Source organism: Musca domestica, unplaced genomic scaffold, assembly GCF_030504385.1.
Source record: "Musca domestica strain aabys unplaced genomic scaffold, Musca_domestica.polishedcontigs.V.1.1 7, whole genome shotgun sequence".
Classification (NCBI taxonomy): Eukaryota; Metazoa; Arthropoda; class Insecta; order Diptera; family Muscidae; genus Musca; species Musca domestica.
This window is the reverse complement of record NW_026712383.1, coordinates 11,633,446-11,645,772: the sequence shown is the minus strand read 5'-3', so window position 1 is coordinate 11,645,772 and position 12,327 is coordinate 11,633,446. Positions and strand designations below refer to the sequence as shown.

Sequence of the window (12,327 nt, the reverse complement as noted above, 5' to 3'; positions counted from 1 at the left end):
AGAAGCGACTTGATCGAAACCCGTGTCGCAGTGCCCGAAAAATGGCTCGCGAGCGGAACCTATCGCATTATTCCATTCGGCAAAAATTGAAAAATGGGCTCGGGGCAAAGCCTTTGCAATTCCAAAGAGTGCAAGAACTTACACCGCCACATAAAGAAAGAAAATAGACTCAGAAGAACTAAAGAGTTACTTCGCTTGGCCGAAAGTGGTGAACTGCCGAATTTGGTTTTCTCCGATGAGAAAACATTCGTTGCCCAGCAGTTTGTAAACAAACAAAATGATCGTGTTTACTTGCCAAAGAGGTCAGCTGAAAATGTGCACCTTCGTTTGGCCACCAGAACTCAAGCGCCGGCCATGGTGATGGTGTAGGCCGCCATAACAGCCGATGACGCTCTCCGCTCGTATTAAGTGACCGAGACATCAGAATAAATGCCGAATATTATCGCGAAAATATTCTGAAGTGTGTATTAAAGCCTTGGGCACGCACACATTTTGGCCGCAGACCTTGGACATTCCAACAGGACTCAGCAAACATTGCACTCAGCATGCGCCACCCAAGAATGGTTACAAAATAAAGTACCTCGCTTCATTTCTAATCCGTTGGACTATTGTGTCTGGAGTATTTTGCAAAGCAAGGTTGGCGCTAAAAAATACGAAATTGTCGATCACTTAAAGCAAGCGCTTCGCCGGAAATGGGTCAAAATACCGCAGAACAACATTCGAGCAGTGTGTGACGGTTTCATTGGCCGTTTGAAGGCCATAATTCGTGCCAGAGGTGACCAATTCGAATAAATCTAAACTTATTCTGAAATTTGATGCTATTTCCGACATTTTTATACCCTCCACCATACCATGGAGGGTACATTAACTTTGTCATTCCGTTTATAACTCCTCGAAATACTCATGCCAGACCCAACAAAGTATATATATTCTTGATCAGCGTAAAATTCATTATTCATCGGAATTGTTTCAACTTTGGTATTTGAAGTTCGAAATGGATACTACAGCCTATGACAGAAAATTGTCTGGGCAGGTTCACGTCTTCGTATAGCCCCCACATAACTTTACCTCCCAAAATTCGGTATTTTGATGATTTTAGCGTCATTATTTACCGGAATCGTTTCAAATTACGTAATTAGAGTTCATAATGGGAACTACAGTCTGTGACAGAAAATTGCCTACGCAGGTCCAGGTTTTTGTATAGGCCCCATATATCAGTACCTCCCTATATTCGGTATTTTGACGAGTTTAGGTACCATAATCACCGAAATTGTTTGAGATATCGTATTTGACGTTAGTAATGGATGCTATAGCCTCTGACAGAAAATTGTCTATGCTGGTCCAGGTGTTCGGACAGCTCCGATATAATGGTACCTCCCTATATACGATATTTTGATGATTTTATCTACATTTTTCACCGTTTATTTCAAGTTTCGAATTTGAATATCGTAATGGTTAACGGCAAACAATGCCTACGTACGTCCACGTCGTATAGACCCCAATATAACGGCAATATTTCGTATTTTTAAAATTTAACAGAATTTTTTAAGGATTTTATTTTTTTTTTTTTTAATTTCCAAATTCGTTCCAAATAGTGGAGGGTATTCAAAGTTTGGCCCGGCCTGCTTTTTAACTTGTTTGCTTTCATTTAATCAAATTAAAAAAAAATAAAGTAACAATTAAGGCGTTTGACATTGTTGCAGTTTTCTTTATCTCACCCTTGGGCCAAACAAATGCTGTTTGGAAAATTCATTTCAGTCGAATAATAAATGCAATCTGCATTTTGTTCTCAAGAACATATGGACGAACGGACGAACTGACATGCAAAAATCGACTCAGAAAGTGATTCAGTGAAGATCCTCTAAAGTAACTATGGGTCTATCTCGCTCCATGTTTCAAACAAATTCACAAATACATAATAGTCTTACCACTATGTAGTGCAGTCGTTCTGACTCTGGTTTTCTACGGCTATTTTATTAGAGGTGCTATCGTATGCAACAGTCCTACCTCACTTGTGGGAACATTCTGTTCTACCTCAGTCTCCTCCACCCCTGAATTTACCCATGGGAAAAATCTTTGAACGATGTTACTTCAAAAAATACCAATGTTCTCTCATTTGAATATTTAATCAAAAACAGTTTATTCAACCCACGAAACGAATCCGATTTATTTTCAATAATTTTCATAAAATATTAACCATAAACTTTTTCCAACAAAGTAAAAACGCTGTAGGTAATCTTTATCAGTACCTGTAGCCTTCGCAAATTAACTGGATACGATTTGACAATTAAAATCTAAAATTTGGAAAACAATGTAAAATAATTTTTCAAAGGACCTCAAATCATGTATGCTCTGTTCCAGAACCTGCAAGAATATACTAGTTTTGCAATTTTCTTCGACCGACATTCTTGCAATTCTGGAACATGGCAATCGACTTACTGCACATGGTTTCTGGGATCTCAAGAGCAACAACTTCAAGACCTCTTGCGTATGTACGTCGTAATCAAACCAGTTGATATCATAAGCGGCCGTTGAAATCTCCAAGCTTTCATAGAACACCTCATTGGAAAAGTAGTATAACAGAAAAGCTTGGGTAAACACCATGGTGATATAAACTGTTATAATGCATTTTTGGGTTACAGTTTTAACCTGGAAAATAATATAAATAAATTAATAAAATAATTATTTTGTATATTTGTTTTCATAATTTTTGAATAATTCATTACCAAGACAAATGACAAGAGCATAATGCACAGCACAATAACAAATAACAAAAAGTCCATCAGGGCAATAAAACCACACAACTCATTGATTTGTTCAATGAAACTGAAAAAATATAATAAATTAAATATTTTATTTAAATTTATTAAATTATATACTTTATACCTTATTAATCTCAAATGCAACTTAATGCACTCGACAATTTTCCCCTCAACAATTTTCGAAGAAACCTCCGTACAAGTTCTACTCAGCTTATACTGTAGAACCTTTGAAATGGCTATTGCAAACATGAAATACGATATAAACATTGCTGTAAACGCTATAAAAATACACATCGCCGAGAGGTTTAAGATACTTTGGCCCGTTAGTAGTATTTCATACCAGGGACTTTGATACTCTTCCAGATAGGGTACATATATTCCAAAAATAAATTCTGAAAAGATATACAAAATATTACATTTTTATACTCTCCACCATAGTATGGGTGGAAACATAAATTTCAAATCCCACAAGTTCTAGATCAGCATCAGTCGATTTAGTGATGACCGTCCGTTCGTATGTCTATCTGTGGAAATCACTTTACCTTCTGAAGGAAATAAAATTGCTTGATAACATTTTACTCAAATGTATTTTGTGTTCGCAGGACTATTGATACTGAAAATGGGCCATGTAGGTCCACGGTTTGTTATAGCCCCCACATAAGTGTACCACCAGATTTAAGGTGTTTTGGTTGTTGATGTCACAATTTAAAACTGAATTTGCTGTAAATTGGCACTTTGTGTTCCCAGCAAGTAGGCAATATCCCTACATACAATTGTCTACATAAGCCGAAGTTTTAATATATGTAGTCCACATATGACCTAACCTCCTCTCCCACATTTTTTTTGGAAATTTTCGAATTAAGATTTCTTGGAATCTGTTGACTTTAGAAGACAAAAAAACGAGGATTATTTTGGTAGAAAATTTTAACTCTCAAGCGATTCAACAAAGGGGTCTTCTTAGTCCTTTTTTATACCCAACAACACTATGTGATTGGGCCAAGCATTATGTAACACCTCGAAAGATTGGTTTTCCACATAGGAAAGTATATATGATATTCCTATCTCGCCGAGCTGAGTCGATCTTGCTATGTATACGAAATTTAGAACTGAGGAGGGGCTAGAGCCAGAATAGAACCCTATTGTTTTTGGAGATGATCGCATAATATTTAGGTGTTGAAATGGACCAAAAACTGAAAAATATCCTGATTTTGCAATTGCTCTACAGGACACAATTATCGGAAGTTAGCAAGCGAAGCGGAAGTTAGCATGGGGCTAGAGCCGAGGGATTACTAGAAGCCTTCCAACTTTGATGGTCATCTGCTAATATTTAGACCATAATTGGTTAATAAAAAAAATTTTATTAAAATGCGAACATTTTTAATCTCGGCGAAATCACAAATGGACGAAAAGGTCAATTATGTCCGATAACGCCGGTAGTAAATATATCGGATATATATAGCGAAATATATATAATGTGTATATGCAAAAGGAGGGGATGTTAGCTAGAATGCTTATATCTCCAGAATGGCTGGAAAGCTTTTGACAAATTTTGTCAATTCAGAATGACATCTTGACATAAAAGAATAAAATCTAAAAGTATGTTAATATAGATTTTGTAGTATTTTGTGATATTTTTTATCGCATACGATTTTTTCAATTTGACATAATATGGAAGTGTACATTTTGTAATATTTGTTCACCTTACAACACAAGTTGGGGTTATTATTATATAACAGATAGCAATTATCGTCCGATCCTCACGAAAATTTTCACAAGGGTAGGGTTAGGCTCAGAAAGTCTAGGCCTGTTTTGTTAAAGATGTCCGCAATATGTTTAGGCGTTCAAATGGACCAACAACTAAAAATTTTGTTGGGATGACCATTGGATTATATTTAGCTATAAACTGGAAATGTTCCTGGTCAAAATGCTAAACCTATTATCTGGGCAGTGCTTCATGACATAGTTTCAAAAGCGAAATCTTCCAAAATGGATTTGGACATAAGGGGGCTTCTAACATATTGTAGTGTTGTAGGGTATAACATGGTCGGTCCAGCACGACTATAGCCTTTGCTAACTTGTTTCATAATATGTTTAAAAACTCCCTTTAAACGGAATTGTCTTTCATAAACTTCAACTATAGGTTCCAAAAGACCTATAAGGTCTAAATCTTACCTAGGAATTAGAAGTAGAGTCGTCATTGAGTAAGTTTGTGCCAAAATCTCCAACAAAGCATTATTAATTATACTCTCACCGATATGGCTAGAGAGGGTATATATCATATGAAAAGAACAAGACGTGTCTCATCGAAATAACGATTTAAGTCCTAGATCTCTTTGGACCAAATCCAAATCAGGGAGCATCCGATTTGGACCAAACTTGGTATATCGTAATATTATTATCAAAGTTAGATCGGGCAGTAAATTCCAAATTCTCTAAGTATTTTTTTTAAAGAAAGAGGAAGGATCATAATGTTTCGATCAAACTTTGCAAATTCTAATATTTGTATCAGTGCAAGGTCAGGTGGAAAATTTGGAAAATCACCACCAGATTTCAAAACTAGTTACAAACAGAGGAGTTAATATTGAATTGCAAGATTCCAGCTCTAAACATTCACTTCATACCCAATTTAGTTCCACTTATGTATCTTAACCACACACACCAACAGTGACATTTATATTAAATTTCAGGATTTCAACTCGATATTTTCACCCAATAGTGAATTTTGTACTTTTTAGTATTTTTCATACAATTATAGTACCCATTTCACAAACCACCTTCATCTCTCAATTTCAGATACCAACAGAGACCTCAATATAACATTTTAGGATTCCAACCCTATCCTTTCATCCAATACCAATTTTAGTATCACTAAGTACTTTCCGGACTGTTTAGTACACATAGTATCAATATCCTAGTGACAGTGACATATGTATAAAATTTCTGAATTTAGCTATGTTCCTTCACCCAATACCAAAATTATCACTACTTAGTACGATTCGTACGATTTAGTGCCCATTTCCAAAACCACCCCTATGTCTCAATTTCAAATACCAATATAGACCTTAATATCAAAATTTAATGATTTCAGTCCTATCCCTTCAATTAATAACAATTATATTACCATTTAGTATTTTTCGTACAGATATAGTACGAATTTCTAAACCAACGCCAAATCTCAGACACAGATCCTATCAGTAATCCAAGAATCAAATTTCAAAAATTTATCTCTATCCTTCATCCAATACCAAATACCATTCAGTATTTTTCGTACAAGCATTGTTCACATTTTCGAAATCACCTCCAAGCTACACATGAACAGCGACCCTAATATAAAATTTTAGATTTTAAGCACTATATAGTCACCCAATACAAAATGTTGTACTATTTAGTACTTTTCGTACAATTATAGTACATATTTTTAAAACCACCTCCATATCTTAAACCTAGATATCAACAGAGACCTATACCAAATTTGAGGATTCCAGCCCTATTACTTCATCCAATTCTAAATTGTACCAAATATAGTAACAGTCATTACTTTTCGTACAATTGTTGTACACATTGCCGAAACAACCTCGAGCTACACATGAACAGCGACCCTAAAACCAAATTTCAGATTTCAAGCACTATCTGTTCACCCAATACTAAATTGTGCCTAATATAGTACTATTTAGTAATTTTCGTACAATTATTGCACACATTTCCAAAACGATATATTTATCACAAACCTACCACCAAAAGGGACCCCAATGCAACATTTCAAAATTCGGGTGATTTTGAATTGTGCAAATTAAATAAAGAATGTGACGGCAAAAATCCTTTGTCATTTTTGCCTACACAAAACGCTATGATAAAATGCAATTTGTCCATCCGAATTCTTGCGAGAAAACACACTTGGATATCCTTGTAGTGCTTGAGTACTTATAAAGGTATCTTGCAACCGTATCCTAGATCCTTGTAGTCTGCTTGAGTACCTATTAAGGTCACTTGCAACCGTATCCTTGAATAGCCAGTAGTCTGCTTGAGTACTTATTGTACTGATTATTGTACTTGAATATCCTGTAGCCTGCTTGAGTACCTATCCATGTCTCTCGCACTGAATCCATCCTGAATTCTTAGCACTTATTTCCTGTCTCGTTTCTCGAGTATTTTTCCAGGTGTCGAGTTGAAGAACGACTTCCAATCCCTAATATCAAGTTCAAACTAATGTCTTTCTCTTTCTGTCTCAACACATAAAATTCCTATACGAACCCCTGGTGTCCGGCGAGCTATTCCAGACCAAGAAATCTTGTCATTACAAGAAACAGCTACAATTTAGTTTTTTTTTTTTTAAGACCAACTAGTAAAGTATTTAAATTACCAGATATACTTATAAATTCGTCATAGGATCAGCCACTATTGTTGATTTTTTTAAAGACCAGCTAAAATTGAGAATTTTTAAAAAGAATGTTTAAATGACCAGTTATAATAGTTGGATTTTAAAGGACCCCTATACTTGTGGATTTTTCAAAGGAACAGCAATAATTGTGGAATTTATAAAAAACATTGGATTATTATAGAACCGTCTATAATAATATGATTTTAAAGACCACCTTTAATTGAGGATTTTTTTGCAGAATACCTATATAGAGGATTTTTGAAAGAACCACCTACAATTGAATTTTTTTAAAAAACCATCTATTATATTGAATTATTAAAGGGAGCAGCTATAATAGGGGGTTGTTTAAAGGACCACATATAATTGTGTTTTTGTAAAAGACCAGCCTTTATTGTGGACTTATTAAAGGGCCGGCGGATTGTATATTTCAAATCCCGGATTTTTAAAGGACCCGTTGTAGTCAAAACTTTCATTTTAAATGCTATATTTAGAATTATTTTCAAAAATCAATATTTTTTCCTATACTCACCCCTCTCCTCCGAAATGATGGGAAACACTGTAAATCCCACCGTTGTCAGCATGCCCATGATGAGATTTATTTTCGATATTTTCAAAACCATCGCCGTATGGTCTTCCATTATTCGACATATTTCCGCATCACGTTCCATCATCAACTCCTCATACATCTGCCTGATATGCTCCAATAATTTACAGAATTTCTTGCGATTCGTTACCATCACCACAGTTCTCAAAAATGTATTGAACATCAGCATGGTCATGTAGATGTCGTGTATTTTGTCATTCAGTTCTTTTTGCGTTAAACACAAATCCATCAATTGAAAGACATTCAAAATGAAGAAGGGAATGTAGGTAAAATATTGCCGCCAATTATCATCGATGAGGACTGACCAAAATTTCAGAATTCTCACATTGAACCACAACATTGGAACATCTTCAATATTTTTAATTTTGTTAGAGTATTTTGAAATTTGTTGGTCTTTTTGTTGTATGGAAATTCTCATATTGTTTTTCTCGTTTAGAAGAGAGGTAATTTTTGTTCTGTTACTGTCCACTTGGAGGTTTGGTAGAATATTGTTGCCCAATCACTACTTTGTTGTTAGTATTTCGACACATGGTGTGTTGTGTTTAAATTATTTATCATTTGAATAAGTTATTTTAAAAATTTGAAAAGTTCTCACCAAACTTTAACTTCCTCCGGTGTTTTTAATTACCAGAAAAACATGAAATTTCAAAAGTTTCAAACAAAAAAGAAGGCATAAAAAAGGGCGACAATATTTTGATTAAATGCGTATACGTAGTGATAATACCAATACGCCCTACTATGCAAGTTGAAAATACCTCCGTTAATTACTGTTTTTTTTATTCGTTACTTATTCCATTTAGAATCTGGAAATGTATACCATCACTAAATTTATTATCATTTAGTACTTTTCGTACAAATTAAGTACATATTTCCAGTACCATCTCCATATCATAACCACAGACACCAACAGTGACATTAATATAGAATTTCGTTATTCAAGCTCAATCGGTTCACACAAATCCAAATTGAACCAAATTTCGTTCACATAAGTTCTATTTTCCAAAACTTTCTACAGAACCCCATTCTACATTTTCTACACATTTCCAAAACTAATTTATTTCCAAATCTTAGAATTTCAACCGTATCAGTTCAATTGAATTCTTATTTGTACCAAATTTAATACCATTAAGTACAGATAAGTACAAATTTCCATAATAACCTGTATCATATAATCCAATAGAAATCTTTTTTCCCAAATTCAGGATTCCAGGCCTATCTGTTCAACCAAATCCTAAATGTTCTAAATTTAGCACTATTAAGTACACATAAGTACGAATTTCCAAAGCTTCCTACATACCATAATCCTACACTCCCACAGTAATCCCAAGTCTAAACCTCAGTATTCCATTCTTATCATCTAGCCTAAATACCAATTGTTGCAAATTTAGTACTATTTAGTACAAACACTGATGGTATCTGTATTTGAGATTCGGAGGATGTTTGAAATTGTGTCCTATATTTGTACGAAAAGTACTAAATGGTACTAAATTTGGTATTGGATAAAGGGATAGGGTTCAAATCCTCAAACTTCATATTGAGGTCTCTGTTGGAATCTGGAATTAAGATATAGAGATGGTTTTTGAAATGTGTTCTATAATTATTCGAAAGCACTAAACAGAACTAAATTTGGTACTGGGTGAAGGGGTAGAATCTAAAATTTGAAATTTGATATAGATGTCAGTGCTGGGGTCTGTGATTAAGGTTCGAAAATAACAAAGTAGTACATAATTAGGTATAAAAGGAAGGTTGTAGCTGGAATCCTGAAATTCAATATTGAGGTTTCTGTTGGTATCTGGAATTCGCATCTGGAGGTATTTGTGGAAATATGTTCTATAATTGTACGAAAAGAGTTACTAACATAGGCACTGGGTGAGATTCTGAAATTTGATATACAAGGTGAGATGAAAAAACTGCAACCAACTTAAGACTGCTGTCATTACTAAACCACTCGTCCGAGAGCTGTTCAAATTATTCCAGGGATATTGTGTACAAAAGCATTTGGGTGAGAATTTTACAGAAAAAAGTTATTCGTGATGGAATTCAAGCGTGACAGTTTGACTTCTTTTTTTGGCACAAGCACTCCAGCATTTAAAAGTGAAGAAATCTTTTGTGTCTCGTACCACCGCTTGTTACTCGGTCGGTGATACTGGTAGCGTAGCCCGACGTCAAGTAAGTGGACGGAAGAAAACAGAAACATCAGCAGAAATTGTTCGAAAAGTAAAGAAGCGACTTCATCGAAACCCGCGTTGCAGTGGTAAAAAAATGGCCCGTAAGCTGAACATATTGCAATATTCCATTCGGCAAATATTGAAAAATGAGCTCGGAGTAAAGCCATTGAATTCCAAAAAGTGCAAGAACATACACCGCAACAGAAAACTTAAAAGAGCTAAAAAGTTGCTTCGCTTGGCCGAAAATGGTGAACTGTCGAATTTGGGTTTCTCCGATGAGAAAACATTCGTTGTCCAGCAGTTTGTAAACAACCAAAATAATCGTGTTTACTTGCCAAAGAGGTCAGCTGAAAATGTGAAATTTTAGGAGAGTATTTTCGAGCTGCAAGTGATGTACGGTATCAAATATCATTGTTGAGGAGTGTATATTACGCATGTGAGGGACTTTAGGATGAAATCGAATGAAACATATATATGGGATCTATAGCTATATCTGAACCGATTTTCACTAAATTTTGCATATTATGCATCTGAGGGATTTAAAACCCTAAAACGGATGAAACATATATATGGGAGCTATAGCTATACCTGAATCGATTTTTACAAAATGTAAAGCACATGTTTCTACACATCAGACTGTGCCATAATTAACATCATTTGGACTGATATTGGACTGACAAACAATCAAACGTGCAAACATTTTCCTCTTTTGTAGATATAGGTGGTCAGTGTAAAATTCTAACTCGAATTAATAATGTCCGTCTGTCTGTAGAAATCAAGGAGATTTGTGTCTACTCCTTCGTATAACCCCCTATAACGACACCTTTCGATAATCTGTATTTTTTTAGGAAATTGTTCCACATTTGGTATTCAGAGTTTGCAACGGTTTCTACCTTCAGTGACAGAACATGGTCTGTACAGGCCCACCGAATTATAGTGAATCTCCCGCAAGGGAACCTTTAGACCCCACAAAGTATATATTCTTCATCAGCATAAAACATTAGCGATGTCCGTCTATACGTCTGTCCGTCTGTGGAAATCAATCTAGCTTCCGAATTTTTAACGGATTTTATTGTTTTTGAGTATTGCCAAATTCGTTCCAAATGTTTGATGGTATTCAAAGTTTTGTTTTTTACTTGTTTTCTTTTTTGTATTTAGAGTTTTTTAGCTGTCGCTGTCGCTTATAGCCCTCATAAAACAGTACCTTCGGATATTGGGTAATTTGACGATTTAAGCCTTTGGCCCAGCCGACTTTGTCTTTTATCTACTGTTTTTTTTCTTGTTTCAATCTACTTGTAAGCTAAAGAAATTTCCAATCGTGGTATTTTCAATATTCAGTTGAGCTCAAATCCATAGCCTAGAAAATATGCCTGAAGGGCCGCCTAACAACACACGTTCCATATAGGTAGATGTTAGTTAGCTTTCTGGATTTCCATTTTTACTGCAAATTACATATCCTTATACTTGTTTGAATATAAAAATAAATAATTCAATAAAAAATCGTAATTATAACCACGATTGTTGGTGTATTACGATTTTTTAAGTCCAGACTAGACTTACATTAAATATTCCCTTAATTTATTTTATTTAATTTTTCCATGTAAGCAACATATTTTCCTTGTTGTCTTTACATTTTAATTGGATTCCTTCTAGTGGCTCCATCCTTCCTTGCCATGAAGTCATGTAGTTTGGCAACATATTACCTATCGCAATAAACTACCCGAAATCTTGATAGCGTTTATTTATACATAAGACAATCCCCTGCAAAAAATATGCTATAATCCGATACCTAAATCTTGTTTAGAACAACTACCACAACATCTTGCAATTTCTTCCTTAGCGGTCGTGTCTTTCCATGTTTTTTGGTTATAATAAATCTCGGATTTTCTTCTCTTCTCCTTTCTCTCCTTAGGTTATTTCATATTTATAAATAATTTACAATGTAAGTGGAACATTTTGCAGGATACCTGGCACACCTGGTTTTAGTTGTTTCTTTTTGTTGTTGTTTTTCTGTTGCTTGGGGAGCAGAGAAGCTAAGGAGTATTTCTTCCCGGCATAATGTTATTATCATTCGTAAACATCTGAATCACGTTGTTTGTCATAAATATTTAAATAGTTTAGTTTTTAATAAAGTCCAATAAGACAATGTAGTTAGCAAAGTTGGTGTTAATACCTCGGAGGGAGATAAATATTTATAAATGTTGGTTGTAAATAATACGCATTTGGGGTGGGGAAAAAAGATTTATTAAAAACATATTTATTTCGGGGAAATCGTAGAAAATTGTGTTCTAGAATCGTGGAAAAATACCTACATAACTGTTATATTTAAAAGCGATTTCGTTTAAAATTTACAGAGCTCTTTAATCTTTAAAAATTTATTTTGACAGCCATTTTCAGAGGAAAACATTCCTTAAA

At 34.6% G+C, this 12,327-nt stretch overlaps 1 protein-coding gene across 1 annotated transcript; it reads right to left on the bottom strand.

The window, feature by feature from the left end:
* Nucleotides 1-2,192: 2,192 nt before the first annotated feature.
* On the bottom strand, nt 2,193-7,919 carry LOC131806267 (odorant receptor 30a-like). Its single transcript, XM_059130233.1, has 5 exons — nt 7,670-7,919; nt 2,887-3,031; nt 2,727-2,826; nt 2,440-2,649; nt 2,193-2,294 (listed from the first exon to the last, which is right to left on the bottom strand). The coding sequence occupies exons 1-5, from the start codon at nt 7,917-7,919 to the stop codon at nt 2,193-2,195; spliced, it is 807 nt and encodes a 268-aa protein (XP_058986216.1).
* Nucleotides 7,920-12,327: the final 4,408 nt, after the last annotated feature.